At 42.8% G+C, this 18,686-nt stretch overlaps 1 protein-coding gene across 1 annotated transcript in view; it reads right to left on the bottom strand.

The window, feature by feature from the left end:
- The window catches only part of LOC121373112 (cholesterol side-chain cleavage enzyme, mitochondrial-like), a 31,963-nt gene that overhangs the window by 12,057 nt on the left and 1,220 nt on the right, over positions 1–18,686 (bottom strand). Inside the window, exons 2-9 of the mRNA XM_041499561.1 lie at positions 17,554–17,647; positions 17,223–17,310; positions 15,633–15,705; positions 12,012–12,121; positions 9,540–9,688; positions 7,619–7,785; positions 6,204–6,282; positions 2,800–2,956 (exon numbers count right to left, since the gene is read on the bottom strand). Of these exons, the coding sequence (XP_041355495.1) occupies positions 2,800–2,956; positions 6,204–6,282; positions 7,619–7,785; positions 9,540–9,688; positions 12,012–12,121; positions 15,633–15,705; positions 17,223–17,310; positions 17,554–17,647 (917 nt within the window). The remainder of the gene's footprint in view (positions 1–2,799; positions 2,957–6,203; positions 6,283–7,618; positions 7,786–9,539; positions 9,689–12,011; positions 12,122–15,632; positions 15,706–17,222; positions 17,311–17,553; positions 17,648–18,686) is intronic.

The raw sequence follows: 18,686 nt of genomic DNA, 5'->3' as shown, positions 1-18,686 counted from the left end.
AAATAACCGAGAATACCAGGCACTAGACATTGAAATAACCGAGAATACCAGGCACTAGACATTGAAATAACCGAGAATACCAGGCACTAGACATTGAAATAACCGTGTGTACCAGACACTAGACATTGAAATAACCGAGAATACCAGACACTAGACATTGAAATAACCGAGAATACCAGGCACTACACATTGAAATAACCGAGAATACCAGGCACTAGACATTGAAATAACCACGAATAACAAGCACTAGACATTGAAGTAACCGTGTGTACCAGACACTAGGCATTGAAATAACCGTGTGTACCAGACACTAGACATTGAAATAACCGTGAATACCAGGCACTAGACATTGAAATAACCGAGAATACCAGACACTAGACATTGAAATAACCGTGGATACCAGGCACTAGACATTGAAATAACCGCGAATACCAGACACTAAACATTGAAATAACCGAGAATACCAGGCACTAGACATTGAAATAACCGAGAATACCAGGCACTAGACATTGAAATAACCGAGAATACCAGACACTAGACATTGAAATAACAGGGAATACCAGACAATGGACATTAAAATAAACGTGAATACCAGTCACTAGACATTGAAATAAACGTGAATACCAGGCACTAGACATTGAAATAACCACGAATACCAGGCACTAGACATTGAAATAACCGTGTATACCAGACACTAGACATTGAAATAACCGCGAATACCAGACACTAGACATTGAAATAACCGTGAATACCAGGCACTAGACATTGAAATAACCGAGAATACCAGGCACTAGACATTGAAATAACCACGAATACCAGGCACTAGACATTGAAATAACCGTGAATACCAGGCACTAGACATTGAAATAACCGAGAATACCAGGCACTAGACATTGAAATAACCGTGAATACCAGGCACTAAACATTGAAATAACCGAGAATACCAGGCACTAGACATTGAAATAACCGAGAATACCAGGCACTAGACATTGAAATAACCGAGAATACCAGGCACTAGACATTGAAATAACCGAGAATACCAGACACTAGACATTGAAATAACAGGGAATACCAGACAATGGACATTAAAATAAACGTGAATACCAGTCACTAGACATTGAAATAACCGTGAATACCAGGCACTAGACATTGAAATAACCGCGAATACCAGGCACTAGACATTGAAATAACCGTGTATACCAGACACTAGACATTGAAATAACCGCGAATACCAGACACTAGACATTGAAATAACCGTGAATACCAGGCACTAGACATTGAAATAACCGAGAATACCAGGCAGTAGACATTGAAATAACCACGAATACCAGGCACTAGACATTGAAATAACCGTGTATACCAGACACTAGACATTGAAATAACCGCGAATACCAGACACTAGACATTGAAATAACCGTGAATACCAGGCACTAGACATTGAAATAACCGAGAATACCAGGCACTAGACATTGAAATAACCACGAATACCAGGCACTAGACATTGAAATAACCGTGAATACCAGGCACTAGACATTGAAATAACCGAGAATACCAGGCACTAGACATTGAAATAACCGTGAATACCAGGCACTAAACATTGAAATAACCGAGAATACCAGGCACTAGACATTGAAATAACCGAGAATACCAGGCACTAGACATTGAAATAACCGAGAATACCAGGCACTAGACATTGAAATAACCGAGAATACCAGACACTAGACATTGAAATAACAGGGAATACCAGACAATGGACATTAAAATAAACGTGAATACCAGTCACTAGACATTGAAATAAACGTGAATACCAGGCACTAGACATTGAAATAACCGTGAATACCAGACACTAGACATTGAAATAACCGAGAATACCAGGCACTAGACATTGAAATAACCATGAATACCAGGCACTAGACATTGAAATAACCGTGAATACCAGACACTAGACATTGAAATAACCGAGAATACCAGGCACTAGACATTAAAATAACCGGGTACACCAGGCACTAGACATTAAACTAACGGGGAATACCTGCTAAATATTCATATAATTTAGAGCGTGGAGTATTATGTTTCACACATATTATGTTGTGTGATATTCAATCAAATTGCACTGATTACATAATCGTTCTTCTCTAGGGGTAAAGGGTTTTTTGTATCTTCCAGTCTCAACTTTATGCTTGTGATTACTGAGACATAGGTTAGTAAATTGTTTGTGATGTTTTGGATGTATGCAATGTAATAACTATGCTTCTAGTTATGTATTCTCTTTATATAATTTTTATGTTCTCATCCTGTTACTAGCTCCATCTCTTTTGGCTGGAACAACAAGATGTTCCCTAAAATATGCGTACGTATCCTCCTTCTCTGTCTTCTGAGCTGCCCACATCATCACCTACCTGTCTCAGTTACCTCTACGAGTGCAGTCTCTGTGTACTTCCCTGCACCCACCTGGCATTTTCGTCCTCTGCCACTAATAATCCTGGTTTGACCCACGGCACTAACTAACGACCGCCGGTAATAGTGGCGTATAGTAGGTGGTTACAAGTACCTCTTAACAATGCCAGAAGTAACTACTGCTAAAAGCTGATGGGAAATGACAGGTGTGTGGCATGGACGGTCACAAGAGACAAGCACCTGTCGCGGTTAGAGAGTCAAGGGCTAGGATGAGGAGGTGGACAGAGAAAGATGTTGAGAAATAGGAGGAGCTGCCAAATCAAAACGAAATGAGATGCAATTCTAAGGACAGAAAGGAAATGCGGCAGAAGAAGGGAAAATGTGTGTACATTTTAGACCTACCAATACACATCCGTTTTCCAAATCCGAACGGAACATGGTTGTAGAAATCGTCCAGTTCTGGTGAGTTGGTCAGCCATCTTTCCGGTTTGAACGAATTCGATTCGTCAAACATGTTCTCATTTCGTCCAATCACATACATTGACGCTGCGACGTGCGACTAAAAATATACACACATAAAATATAGATCTAGTAGTAGTAGTAGTAGTAGTAGTAGTAGTAGTAGTAGTTTTAATAGTAGTAGTAGCAGCTGCAGTAGTAGCACTAGCAATAGTAGTCGTAGCTTTAGCATTAGCAGCAGTAGTAGTAGCAGCAGCAGTAGTAGTAGCATTAGCAGCAGCAGTAGTAGTAGCATTAGCAGCAGTAATAGTAGCATGAGCAGTAGTAGTAGTAGCATGAGCAGCAGTAGTAGTAGCATTAGCAGCAGTAGTAGTAGCATTAGCAGCAGTAGTAGTAGCATTAGCAGCAGCAGTAGTAGTAGTAGTAGCATTAGCAGCAGTAGTAGTAGCATTAGCAGCAGCAGTAGTAGTAGCACTAGCAGCAGTAGTAGTAGCATTATCAGTAGTAGTAGCATGAGCAGTAGTAGTAGCATTAACAGCAGTAGTAGTAGCATTAGCAGCAGTAGTAGTAGCATTATCAGCAGTAGTAGTAGCATGAGCAGCAGTAGTAGTAGCATTAGCAGCAGTAGTAGTAGTAGCATTAGCAGCAGTAGTAGTAGCATTAGCAGCAGTAGTAGTAGCATGAGCAGTAGTAGTAGCATTAGCAGCAGTAGTAGTAGTAGCATTAGCAGCAGTAGTAGTAGCATTAGCAGCAGTAGTAGTAGCATGAGCAGCAGTAGTAGTAGCATGAGCAGCAGTAGTAGTAGCATTAGCAGCAGTAGTAGTAGTAGCATTAGCAGCAGTAGTAGTAGCATTAGCAGCAGTAGTAGTAGCATGAGCAGTAGTAGTAGCATTAGCAGCAGTAGTAGTAGCATTAGCAGCAGTAGTAGTAGCATTAGCAGCAGTAGTAGTAGCATTAGCAGCAGTAGTAGTAGCATGAGCAGTAGTAGTAGCATTAGCAGCAGTAGTAGTAGTAGCATTAGCAGCAGTAGTAGTAGCATTAGCAGCAGTAGTAGTAGCATGAGCAGTAGTAGTAGCATTAGCAGCAGTAGTAGTAGCATTAGCAGCAGTAGTAGTAGCATGAGCAGTAGTAGTAGCATTATCAGTAGTAGTAGCATGAGCAGTAGTAGTAGCATTAGCAGCAGTAGTAGTAGCATTAGCAACAGTAGTAGTAGCATTAGCAGCAGTAGTAGTAGCATGAGCAGTAGTAGTAGCATTAGCAGCAGTAGTAGTAGCATTAGCAGCAGTAGTAGTAGCATGAGCAGTAGTAGTAGCATTAGCAGCAGTAGTAGTAGCATTAGCAGCAGTAGTAGTAGCATGAGCAGTAGTAGTAGCATTAGCAGCAGTAGTAGTAGCATTAGCAGCAGTAGTAGTAGCATTAGCAGCATTATCAGTAGTAGTAGTATCATGAGCAGTAGTAGTAGCATTAGCAGCAGTAATAGTAGCATTAGCAGCAGTAGTAGTAGCATAAGCAGTAGTAGTAGCATTAGCAGCAGTAGTAGTAGTAGTAGTAGCATTAGCAGCAGTAGTAGTAGCATTAGCAGCAGTAGTAGTAGCATTAGCAGCAGTAGTAGTAGCATTAGCAGCAGTAGTAGTAGCATTAGCAGCAGTAGTAGTAGCATTATCAGTAGTAGTAGCATGAGCAGTAGTAGTAGCATTAGCAGCAGTAGTAGTAGCATTAGCAGAAGTAGTAGTAGTAGCATTAGCAGCAGTAGCAGCAGTAGTAATAGCATTAGCAGCAGCAGTAGTAGTAGTAGTATTAGCAGCAGTAGTAGTAGTATGAGCAGTAGTAGTAGCATTATCAGTAGTAGTAGTAGCATGAGCAGTAGTAGTAGCATTATCAGCAGTAGTAGTAGCATGAGCAGTAGTAGTAGCATAGCAGCAGTAGTAGTAGCATTAGCAGCAGTAGTAGTAGCATGAGCAGTAGTAGTAGCATTAGCAGCAGTAGTAGTAGCATTAGCAGCAGTAGTAGTAGCATGAGCAGTAGTAGTAGCATTATCAGTAGTAGTAGTAGCATGAGCAGTAGTAGTAGCATTAGCAGCAATAATAGTAGCATTAGCAGCAGTAGTAGTAGCATTATCAGTAGTAGTAGCATGAGCAGTAGTAGTAGCATTATCAGCAGTAGTAGTAGCATGAGCAGTAGTAGTAGCATTAGCAGTAGTAAGCAGTAGTAGTAGCATGAGCAGTAGTAGTAGCAGTAGCATTAGCAACAGTAATAGTAGCATTAGCAGCAGTAGTAGTAGCATGAGCAGTAGTAGTAGCATTATCAGCAGTAGTAGTAACATTAGCAGCAGTAGTAGTAGCATGAGCAGCAGTAGTAGTAGCATTATCAGTAGTAGTGGAATGAGAAGCAGTAGTAGTACTACTACTACTAGCAGTAGCAGTGGTAGTAGGAGTAGCAGTGGTAGTAGGAGTAGTAGTAGTAGTAGCAGCAGCATTAGTAGTAGCAGCAGCGGCAACAGCAGCAGCAGTAGTAGTAGTAGTAGTAGTAGCATTAACAGCAGTAATAGTAGCATTCTCAGTAGTAATAGCATTAGAAGCAGCAGCAGCATTCTCAGTAGTAGCAGCAGCAGCAGTAGTAGTAGTAGCAGCAGTAGTAGTAGTAGTAGCACCACCACCAGCAGCAGCAGCAGCAGCAGTATCTGTAGTAGCAGTAATAGTAGTAAGCAATAGCAGTGGTATCTGTAGTAGCAGCAGCAGCAGCAGTATGTGTAATAGCAGTGGCAACAGCAGTAATAGTAGTAATCAATAGCAGTGGTAGCAGTAGCAACAGAAGTATCTAGTAGCAGTAATAGTAGTAATCAATAGCAGTGGTATCTGTAGTAGTAGCAGCAGCAGCAGCAGCAGTATGTAGTAGCAGTAATAGTAGTAGCAGTAATAGTAGTAGTAGTAGTAGTAGCAGTAATAGTAGTAGTAATAGCAGTAGTAATAGTAGTAGTAGTAATAGCAGTAGTAATAGTAGTAGCAGTAATAGCAGTAGTAATAGTAGTAGTAGTATTAGTTTTTAAACAGTGCGTCAAAAGCTACACGATGAGTATGCCCTACAGATGTTATGTTGGCTGCCTATTACCCAGAAACGTTTCCGATATCCATTGGCTACATATGCGATTGGAACAGGTAATAATTGAACAATGGTCGTGGCCTCTCATTGCTTTTGCCCCCCCCCCCCCCCCCCCCCCCCAATTTGTAGGTAGGTCTATTTTGGCGAGATCTCGCGGTTTGCGTCCTCGAGTAACTCCGCAACGGGCACATGCGCAGTGGTATGAGAAAGAAGTCTATTGAATGAAGCTTCACAAAACCAGAACTTACACCTCTCCCAATGTGGATGTTGTCAACACTCATGTCTTCTTGGATATATCGACTTGCAAAGAATGCTACAGGGTGCAGTCTAAAAATAATTACATATAATTCAGTAAATACAGGCAAGCATATACTATTATACACTATAAAGAAACGTACACTTGATATATATAATATATACTGTAGAGACGTACGCTTGAGTGAAGCACACAATACTATTATTCAGATTTACACAAACACACGCATAATATACACACACAAGCGGGCGCATACACGCAGCGAAAAAGCAAACGAGAGAGAGAGGTAGGGAAAGAGCCAGACAGACAGACAGCGAAAATGAGACACGTAGCGAGGGTTTGTTTGTTTTGTTTAACGACACCACTAGAGCACATTGATTTATTAATCATCGGCTATTGGACGTCACACATTTGGTAATTTTGATATATAGTCTTAGAGAGGAAACCCGCTACCCAGTGGGCCCACCAATGGGGATCGATCAGAGAGAGAGAGAGAGAGAGAGAGAGAGAGAGAGAGAGAGAGAGAGAGAGAGACAGACAGACAGACAGACAGACAGACAGAGAGGGGGGGGGGGGGGGAGGGGGTAGGTTAGTGTAGTGGCCTTACACCTGCCCACTCAGGCAGGACTTTAGATTGCATCAAAGTTGAGACATTAAAATGTTGTGCCCAAAATAGATATGTCCCAGATAATCACGACCAAATTAAGTACAAACATGCAGACCTCAAAATATTTCAGCTTAAAACCACTGTTCAAATGTTAAGTTTAAATACATTAAAATAACTTGAAATACATTTCTGAATATTGTCAACTCTACAGCAGCTGTTAATGACAGTACTACAGAAAGAAAGAGAGAGCGAGAACCAAACAGACAGACATAGTCAGAGAAGGACATTACAATAATTGTTATCCTGGGAGGATTCAAAACCACTAAATACTCGGAAGATTTTTGCCTCATTGTTTCAGCATACCGCCTGACCCATTAGTGTGCTGGACACCTCCAGTCCTCCAGCTATGGCCCATGGGCGGGACGTGGACTAGTGTTACAACGCTCACTCGATGCTCGGTCGGTGCGGAATCGATCCCCGTCGGTGGGCCCATTAGACTATTTCTCGTTCCTGCCAGTGCACCACGACTGGTATATCAAAGGCCGTGGTATGTACTACCCTGTCTGGAATGGTGCATATAAAAGATCGTTTGCTGCTAATCGAAAAGAGTAGCCCATGAAGTGGCAACAGCGGGTTTCATCTCTCATTATCTGTGTGGTCCTTCACCATATGTTTTACGCCATATAACAGTAAATAAAATGTGTTGAGTGCGTCGTTAAATAAAACATTTCTGTTCCAGCTATGGCCCACCCCATTGGATTCCCGATCGGCGCCAGACATAGTTTTAAAACATGACTTACCGCTGTGATTCTTTGAGAACTGATCGCAGGAACACTAGATTCTGAAGGTCATTAAGGGTGATGGCATGCCGATTTCCGGTCACATGGTCGATTTCCTCCCTCAACTTCCGCTCTACTGAGGGATGCCGGGATATTTCGTGCAGTACCCATAACATGGTGCTTGTGGTCTTTAATAAATATCATTTTGTTATTATGCACCAATGTAAGATATTGCTGATGTCATAACAATCGCTCAGTATCTAACTAGTGTAATATTGGCCAGGGCCGTACCTTCCGGAGGGTGGGTGGGTGGGTGGGGAGGGGAGAGGGAAGGCAGTTGCGCCCCCCCTCCCCCCCCCCCCGAGAATCTCACTTTTTTTCCTCTTTTGTTTTACTCCAGAAAATAGCATACACATATCAGGGTTTAATTTGTATAGTTTTTCATTTGTTTATACAAAGTAGTGCCTCTCCCACCCCACCCCCCACCCCACCCCCCACCCCATGATTTGATCAGGGTACAACCCTGTTAGCGTGAGGTGAGCGTGACGTAGATCACTTGCTAACTCAATTCGCAGAAAAATAACGCGTATAGGTCCCGACATCTACTTACTTCTGCGTTGCGGCTTGTAAATAAAATACTAAAGTAGCTTGCCTGTCATACTATTTTATGAAACTCGTAAGCTCGTCAAATACCAAAACTGTTCACTCATTTCATAAAAATGGTATGACAAGCAAGCTCGTTCAGTACTCTCTATATATGATACTTTATTTGTGTTAGTATGATCATTGTTCAGCACGTACGTTCGTATTCGTATTCGTATGCGTTAACGTTTGTTTTGTTTAACGACACCACTAAAGCACATTGATTTATTAATCATCGGCTACTGGATGTCAAACAGTTTGGTAATTCTGACATACAGTCTTAGAGAGGAAACCTGCTACATTTTTCCTTTAGTAGCAAGGGATACGCACCATCCCAAAAACAAAACAGCACGTACCACGGCCTTTAATATACCAGTCGTGGTGCGCTGATTGGAACTAGAACTAGACCAATGGCCCCACCGACTTCGTACTGGTAACCTCAATATTCTGACAAAATGTACTGATTGGGACTGGTTGGGACGTCAGCCCTATGTTACTGCCAATCACTATCAACAACCTATTCTTACTGACAACCACAACCACTATCGTCAGCCCTTTCTTACTGGCAACCACAACCACTATCGTTATCTCTTTCTTACTGGCAACCACTATAACCAGCCCTTTCTTACTGGCAAATCAGTCCTTTCATACTGGCAACCACTATCATCAACCCTTTCTTACTGGCAACCACAACCACTATCGTCAACTCTTTCTTACTGGCAACCACAACCACTATCGTCAACTCTTTCTTACTGGCAACCACTATCGTCAGCCCTTTCTTACTGACAACCACTATCGTCAGTCCTTTCTTACTGACAACCACTATCGTCATCCCTTTCTTACCGACAACCACTATCGTCAACCCTTTCTTACCGACAACCACTGTCGTCAACCCTTTCTTACCGACAACCACTATCGTCAACCCTTTCTTACTGGCAACAGCTATCGTCAATTCTTTCTTACTGGCAACCGCTATCGTCAACCCTTTCTTACCGACAACCACTATCGTCAACCTTTTCTTACTGGCAACCACTATCGTCAACCCTTTCTTACTGGCAACCACTAATGTCAACCCTTTCTTACCGATAACCACTGTCGTCAACCCTTTCTTACTGACAACCACTATCGTCAACCCTTTCTTACTGACAACCACTATCGTCAACCCTTTCTTACCGATAACCACTATCGTCAACCCTTTCTTACTGACAACCACTATCGTCAACCCTTTCTTACTGACAAACCACTATCGTCAACCCTTTCTTACTGGCAACCACTATAGTCAGTCCTTTTTTTTTTTTACCGTATCTATGCTCGCCAGAAGTAGGTCAGTGATGTTTATGTGTGTTTCCTGAACAGTCAACTCAGAGTTACAGATCAGCTCCCACAATACACTTGGCTTCCTGCCGCCTCTTGGTGTGTCCTGTCTGAACCTCGCGATGTAATCTTCAGCTAAAACATATATGATGACATTTCCAATATTTCTCAACGATGAAGACGGACGTTAGTCCTTGTTCTCTCGATCTGCCCCCCCACCTGGGGGAACTGATGAAGACGTATGGAATGCTGTTGGAGTATCGAGTCTCGTACACCGGGTCACGGGCAACCGTGACCTTGGTGTACGGAGACCGGATTCAAAAGAAAGGAAGATGGAGGAAGAGGAGACGTGTGCCAGCGGCGGCGCAGGGGGGGTCAAAACCGGTGGCTAAACCGCCGGCGGCGACTCCTTCTGTTCGACCGCCGAACACCGCTCACCCGAGCAAGAAGACAAGAGCAGAAGAGGTTCCGGCCCCGGATGTTCAAGCTTCTATGCCAACGGAAGAGCCGGAGACGGAGTTTGACACGGAAATCTGCGTCACACCGTACAACCGGCCACCTGCACCAATTCCTACGGAAGCGCTTTCGGACTTGTCGCCGATTATACTGGCGACACCCGTTGAGGCGCAGGCCCGGAAGGTGGCCGTTGTCAAGAGGAAGGCGACCACTCCCCCGAGTGCCATACCAGCCAAGCCGAGCCGCCCCTCTCAACCGCCGGAGACACACGAACAACCAGTGGAGCAGTGGTCACTGCAGGCCAGCCGTCTCCCCCAGCGTTACCAACAACTGGTTAAGAACAACATCCGGGATGAACGTCTACTCATCAGCAGACCCAAGGCCCTTTCCTACAATCCATTGCCAGACAATCCAGACGAGGGGGAGTTCGCGGTACATCGACTCAAGACGCGGGAGAGACACGACGCAGTTTGCGTCACCATCTGCCGGAGCGGAATATTCAGCCAAGGTGTGCTATTCTTGGAGATGGACAACCCGACACTACATCGTGTTCTTAAAACCATCGCGGGGAATCACTACCGTTCCATCACCAAGGAGTTAGCAGACTCCGACTACCGGCAGTTCCTCCCGCAGCTTGAGATCACCGGATTCATCGGATCCCCCTAGACGCCAACCTCCTTTCCTCCGTGAGTAACCTCCTTTTTTGGGCTAGTTAGACTTTAAATGTTTTGGAATGCAGTTCAAAATTTTTATGTTTATTTTTTTATAAATAGTCTAACGCATTTTGTTTTGGCGCCCGTTCAATTGCTCAAAATCACCTTAAAACTTTTCGGCCGAGCAGTCTTAACCATTTTTGGCTAAAATTTTAGAGTCCAGACATGTATCGGTATACAGTACTCTTTGTAGACTTAGGTAAAAAACAGGCTTCACCGAGGAATCGAAATTCAGCCAATCAGAACACGGCTCCCACTCGGTGTTACTTCTTGTTTATGAAGTGTCTGCTAGTCGGTCCGCGCTTACTAAATGGCTTTTTTCCAAATTCCGCCCACTTCAAACTTACACCCCCCCCCCCCCCCCCCCCCCCCCCTGCTCCGGAGTCAGTCACTGGCGAAGTCAGAGGCTAATTCCGCAGTGGGCGTGCCTGAACCTTCGTGGATAGGGGCACGTAAATATAGTTACCCATACCCATATATGATGATGATGAGCTCAGGTTTTACTAGTGGTCTTAAAGGTATTTCATTATTTTCACATTTGTTTGTAGTAAATAACTACAAATTAATCGATCACATGCATAATCTTTCCATAATTAAAGGCATACTGTCACGGATTTAAGGACCTTATTTCTCTAAAAATGGATAATAAATAAAATTACATTAATTGTTGGAAACCAAATCTAGCTATCGCATCACCTTAACTGAACCATGATGGAGTGAAATCCAAGTCAACACTCGCGGCAATTTTAGTTTTTGAATTATGGACCATTGCCATAATTCAAATATTGAAGATGGCTGATGACATCAAATTGTTCAGGTAATACTTTGTTAGACCGGAAGCAGAGGGAAGAGAAATGTAGGAAGTCTAAGTCAGACACACACTTATTGATTTGCAGTAACCTACCCATCATGCATCGCGTATCTTCCTGACAGGTAGTAGAGGGAAGAGAAATGTAGGAACTTTTAGTCAGACATACACTTACTGATTTGCAGTAACCTATCCCATAGTGCACCGTGTATCTTCCAGGCAGGTAGTAGAGGGAAGAGAAATGTAGGAAGTCTAAGTCAGACACACACTTACTGATTTCCTGTAACCTATCCCATCATGCACCGCGTTTCTTCTATGTTGGTAGTAGAGGGAAGAGAAATGTAGAAAGTCTAAGTCAGACACACTTACTGATTTCCAGTAACCTATCCCATCATGCACCGCGTATCTTCCAGGCAGGTAGTAGAGGGAAGAGAAAGGTAGGAAGGGAAACGTAGGAAGTCTAAGCCAGACATACACTTACTGATTTGCAGTAACCTATCCCATCGTGCGCTGTGTCTCTTCCAGGCCGGTAGTAGAGGGAAGAGAAATGTAGGAAGAGAGAGTAATGTCTTGGCATCAGAAAAATTGTTTCTAAAAATAAATAATGAAAAGTAAAAAAGATAAGTTAACAGGGCTCGAAATAGGAAGTAAAATATAGGCCTGCTGTTATTTTATTTTTAAAATAGCAGGCCAAAGGACACACGTCATGTTAAGAAAGAAATGTTTTATTTAACGACGCACCCAACACATTTTACTTACGGTTATATGGCGTCGGACATATGGTTAAGGACAACACAGATATTGGGAGAGGAAACCCGCTGTCGCCACTTCGTGGGCTACTCTTTTCGATTAGCAGCAAGGGATCTTTTATATGCACTATCCCACAGACAAGATAGCACATACCACGGCCTTTGATATACAAGTCGTGGTGCACTGGCTGGGACGAGAAATAGCCCAATGGGCCCACCGACGGGGATCGATCCCAGACCGACCGCGCATCGAGCGAGCGCTTTACCAATGGGCTACGTCCCGCCCCTCCTGCTAAGAAAACAAGGCCTGCTGGAAATAAGACAATATAGGGTGGTGGAAGGGTTTGGACAATAACAAGGCCTGCTGGAAATAAGAGAATATAGGGTGGTGGAAGGGTTTCGACAATAACAAGGCCTGCTGGAAATAAGACAATATAGGGGTGATGGAAGGGTTTGGACAATAACAAGGCCTGCTGGAAATAAGACAATATAGGGGTGATGTAAGGGTTTGGACAATAACAAGGCCTGCTGGAAATAAGACAATATAGGGGTGATGGAAGGGTTTCGACAATAACAAGGCCTGCTGGAAATAAGACAATATAGGTTGGTGGAAGGGTAATGAAAGTGTTTGGACAATAACAAGGCCTGCTGGAAATAAGACAATATGGGGTGGTGGAAGGGTTTGGACAATAACAAGGCCTGCTGGAAATAAGACAATATAGGGTGGTGGAAGGTTGATGAAAGTGGGGTGGTGGAAGGGTTTCGACAATGACAAGGCCTGCTGGAAATAAGAGAATATAGGGGTGGTGGAAGGGTTTCGACAATGACAAGGCCTGCTGGAAATAAGAGAATATAGGGGTGTTGGAAGGGTTTCGACAATGACAAGGCCTGCTGGAAATAAAAGAATATAGGGGTGGTGGAAGGGTTTCGACAATCACAAGGCCTGCTGGAAATAAGACAATATAGGGGTGGTGGAAGGGTTTCGACAATAACAAGGCCTGCTGGAAATAAGACAATATAGGGGTGGTGGAAGGGTTTCGACAATAACAAGGCCTGCTGGAAATAAGACAATATAGGGGTGGTGGAAGGGTTTCGACAATAACAAGGCCTGCTGGAAATAAGACAATATAGGGGTGGTGGAAGGGTTTCGACAATAACAAGGCCTGCTGGAAATAAGACAATATAGGGGTGGTGGAAGGGTTTCGACAATAACCAGGCCTGCTAGAAATAAGACAATATAGGGGTGGTGGAAGGGTTTGGACAACAACAAGGCCTGCTGGAAATAAGACAATATAGGGGTGGTGGAAGGGTTTGGACAACAACAAGGCCTGCTGGAAATAAGACAATACAGGGTGATGGAAGGGTTTGGACAACAACAAGGCCTGCTGGAAATAAGACAATATAGGGGAGGTGAAAGGGTTTGGACAACAACAAGGCCTCCTGGAAATAAGACAATATAGGGTGATGGAAGGGTTTCGACAATAACAAGACCTGCTGGAAATAAGACAATATAGGGTGATGGAAGGGTTTGGACAATAACAAGGCCTGCTGGAAATAAGACAATATAGAGTGATGGAAGGGTTTGGACAACAACAAGGCCTGCTGGAAATAAGACAATATAGGGGAGGTGAAAGGGTTTGGACAACAACAAGGCCTCCTGGAAATAAGACAATATAGGGGAGGTGAAAGGGTTTCGACAATAACAAGACCTGCTGGAAATAAGACAATATAGGGTGATGGAAGGGTTTGGACAATAACAAGGCCTGCTGGAAATAAGACAATATAGAGTGATGGAAGGGTTTGGACAACAACAAGGCCTGCTGGAAATAAGACAATATAGGGGTGATGGAAGGGTTTGGACAATAACAAGGCCTGCTGGAAATAAGACAATATAGAGTGATGGAAGGGTTTGGACAATAACAAGGCCTGCTGGAAATAAGACAATATAGGGTGGTGGAAGGGTTTCGACAATAACAAAGCCTGCTGGAAATAAGACAATATAGGGTGGTGGAAGGGTTTCGACAATAACAAGGCCTGCTGGAAATAAGACAATATGGGGTGGTGGAAGGGTTTCGACAATAACAAGGCCTGCTGGAAATAAGACAATATAGGGGTGATGGAAGGGTTTCGACAATAACAAGGCCTGCTGGAAATAAGACAATATAGGGGTGATGGAAGGGTTTCGACAATAACAAGGCCTGCTGGAAATAAGACAATATAGGGGTGATGGAAGGGTTTCGACAATAACAAGGCCTGCTGGAAATAAGACAATATGGGGCGATGGATGGGTTTCGACAACAAGGTCCTCTGTGGTATATGTTAGAACATTATGGAATTAAAATGTAGCAGTTTCTTTGTTTTGTTTATCGACACCACTAGAGCACATTGAGTTATTAATCATCGGCTATTGGATGTCAAACACTTGGTAATTTTGACATAGTCTTAGAGAGGAAACCCGGTACATTTTCCCCCATTAGATCTTTTATATGCACTTCCCCACAGACAGGATAGCATATACCACGGTATTTGATATACCAGTCGTAGTGCACCGGCTGAGATGAGAAATAGCCCAATGGGCCCACCGACCGGGATCGATCCCAGACCGACCGCGCATCAAGCGAACTCTTTACCACTGGGCTACGTCCCTCCCCGCAATATAAGAGATTGACGAGCTACAGATAACAGGGGAGATAATCATACAAACACTTGACAAACGGTCTGCGATACTACAGTAGTTTGAGCAGGTGAATTTCCATTTCACCTGATACGTAGGTCTATAGAATGGACTGCTTTTTTTCTGTCTTTGCAGGCCGCTATTTCGAGCAGCTATGCACTAAAGGTGATCTTAGCCTAGCGCTAAAATCGCTTCGTAAAACATTGTCAAAGAAAAAAACAAAACAAAATTAAATTAAATTAATAAATTAAATTAAATTAAGTTAAATTAAACAAAATTAACAAAAATGAAATTAAATTTAAAACAAGAAATGCAGAATCAACAGGTATACGTATAAATCTGTAGCCTTTGTAATTTGACTGAAGCTGTACGTTTCAAATTACCGCTTATACACCACATACGATTATTTCATTACGACTGACGCCATGCGTTTTGCAGACGCATGCATTGCACACATCCAGTCTAGACGCTCTCGTTGAAACTAATGTGCAATGTATTTCGATTTTTAAAACGCCGAATCCAGTCTATATGAGCCTTTAGCCTGCGTCGGTCGTCACGAACATAAGGGGTGAAATCCTGTTCTGCATCCCTGACAGAGTTTATGGAAACCAGTTTTGTTTTCACATATCTATTGAAGATTTAAGATACCTACAAAAAGCCTTAGTCAGGTAACACATACCCAGCTATCTCGATTATCTCCATCAACTCTTGCGGTAAGTTTCCCTCGATCCCCAGCAACACCCGCGACATGGCTGAAAAATGCAGAAGAAAGGAAGGTATGTGTACCAACACTCCAGCACATTGTAAAAAGAAAAAGCTTGAGAGGGCCTTGTAAGTTACTACATTTATGTCCAAACCTTTTGTTCATTGTGCAATAAAATATGTTTTCAATCAACGGCGGTCATGGGACAAAAAGACAACAGCGGTTATGGGAAACGACAAACAGAGGTCATGACAAAAGGCAAACAGAGGTGATGAGAAAAGACAGAGGTGATGAGAAAAGACAAACAGAGGTGATGAGAAAAGACAGAGGTGATGGGAAAAGACAAACAGAGGTGATGAGAAAAGACAAACAGAGGTGCTGAGAAAAGACAAACAGAGGTGCTGAGAAAAGAGGTGCTGAGAAAAGACAAACAGAGGTGATGGGAAAAGACAAACAGAGGTGCTGAGAAAAGACAAACAGAGGTGATGAGAAAAGACAGAGGTGATGGGAAAAGACAAACAGAGGTGATGAGAAAAGACAAACAGAGGTGCTGAGAAAAGACAAACAGAGGTGATGGGAAAAGACAAACAGAGGTGATGAGAAAAGACAAACAGAGGTGATGGGAAAAGACAAAAAGAGGTGATGGGAAAAGACAAACAGAGGTGCTGAGAAAAGACAAACAGAGGTGATGGGAAAAGACAAACAGAGGTGATGGGAAAAGACAAACAGAGGTGATGGGAAAAGACAAACAGAGGTGATGAGAAAAGACAAACAGAGGTGATGGGAAAAGACAAACAGAGGTGATGAGAAAAGACAAACAGAGGTGATGGGAAAAGACAAACAGAGGTGATGAGAAAAGACAAACAGAGGTGATGGGAAAAGACAAACAGAGGTGATGAGAAAAGACAAACAGAGGTGCTGAGAAAAGACAAACAGAGGTGATGGGAAAAGACAAACAGAGGTGATGAGAAAAGACAAACAGAGGTGATGGGAAAAGACAAACAGAGGTGATGGGAAAAGACAAACAGAGGTGATGGGAAAAGACAAACAGAGGTGCTGAGAAAAGACAAACAGAGGTGCTGAGAAAAGACAAACAGAGGTGCTGAGAAAAGACAAACAAAGGTGCTGAGAAAAGACAAACAGAGGTGATGAGAAAAGACAAACAGAGGTGCTGAGAAAAGACAAACAGAGGTGATGGGAAAAGACAAACAGAGGTGATGAGAACAAACAGAGGTGATGGGAAAAGACAAACAGGGGTGATGAGAAAAGACAAACAGAGGTGATGGGAAAAGACAAACAGAGGTGATGGGAAAAGACAAACAGAGGTGCTGAGAAAAGACAAACAGAGGTGATGAGAAAAGACAAACAGAGGTGATGGGAAAAGACAAACAGAGGTGATGGGAAAAGACAAACAGAGGTGATGAGAAAAGACAAACAGAGGTGCTGAGAAAAGACAAACAGAGGTGATGGGAAAAGACAAACAGAGGTGATGAGAAAAGACAAACAGAGGTGATGGGAAAAGAGAGGGACTGGGATTTGTTATTGTCGTTTATACTTCCAGCCTACCTTGTAGAACATAGGAGCTGATTACGTCATCTATCTCAAACTCTTTGTCCGCCCTCTGACCGAGACTGTGAATGGCTTCCATCGCAGTCTGAAAGAAAACCAGTAAAATGTAATATCACTTGACGACGTGTGTCGTTGGTTTTTGTTTGTTGTTGTTGTTTTTAATGGACAGAAACCGTCTATACGGCAGCGAAATTCCCTCTTCCCATCTCATCCCCCCCTCTCTCTCTCTCTCTCTCTCTCTCTCTCTCTCTCTCTCTCTCTCTCTCTCTCTCTTAAAACAGTGCCTATGTGTGGTAATTTTATGTGTAAATCATATGGTTAATCTTACCTCCTCTATTTCCGTGTAGTACTTGTTTACGGAACTCTGTCCTAGCATCACTCTTCCGATGCACTTTCTCTGCCGACCCCACTCTTTACCATTACTGAAACACAATTCACAGACTAATAACTACAACAACAGGTAAATCAACCATCTCTCTCTCACACGCACATACACAACACAACACAACACAACACAACACAACACACACGCAAAATTAGCTCCACTGGATAATTACTATTACCTGTGGATCTAACAGCACCCCGTTGGAGCTCATGTCCAGATGACCTTTCACTCGACCAATCAAAACCTTACTTGCAAAATCATGCCAGTGATTTGAAAAGAATTTGAAACATTCCGGATTATGCCGAGGGTATACGAAATGATTCGAGTGAATTACGAAGTATGCCGAAAACTAATTTCAATATAAAATTTTATATAAAATTCGTTTCAAGACGAAAAACAAAACAAAAAAATGTGATGGTACAGCCATAAAATCTGTTTATACTAGTATACAATTCAGAGTTTATTACTGCACTTTTTCCCCTGTTTTTTAATGTTGAAATAGACCGGCAACTTCGCCTATTGCATAAACAGTCTCGCCCGATATTTGTAGAATGTGTATGCTCCCGAATAACGCTATAAAAGGCGAAGTATGATTGGTCGATATTTAAATTATTATTTATAGATGAAATGTCACCTGGACATGGGAGCCCACGCAATGCTGTTAGATCTACTGGTAGACCAGTAGAACTAATTATAATCAGATTGAACACACGCAAACACACACACACACACACACACACATACAGACAGACACACGCACAATACACACTTACGCACAAACATACACAGACTGACACACACATACAATACACACATACATACACACGGACACACACGCACACACACAAACGGACACACACACACACACACACACACACACACACACACACACGTTTCCATTAGTAACAAGGGATCTTTTATATGCAGTATCCCACAGACTGGTTAGTACATACCACGGTCCTGGGTTCGAGGTGCACCGAACTTTTGATAGAGAAGGAAACACAAGTCCTGTGTGTTGGTTGTAAAAAAACAATATTGGAAAAAATTAATGCAATTTTATTTTATCTAGTACCATT

Source organism: Gigantopelta aegis, chromosome 5 (assembly GCF_016097555.1).
Source record: "Gigantopelta aegis isolate Gae_Host chromosome 5, Gae_host_genome, whole genome shotgun sequence".
NCBI lineage: Eukaryota > Metazoa > Mollusca > Gastropoda > Neomphalida > Peltospiridae > Gigantopelta > Gigantopelta aegis.
The sequence above is the reverse complement of the archived record's forward strand: the minus strand, read 5'-3'. Positions and strand labels throughout refer to the sequence as shown.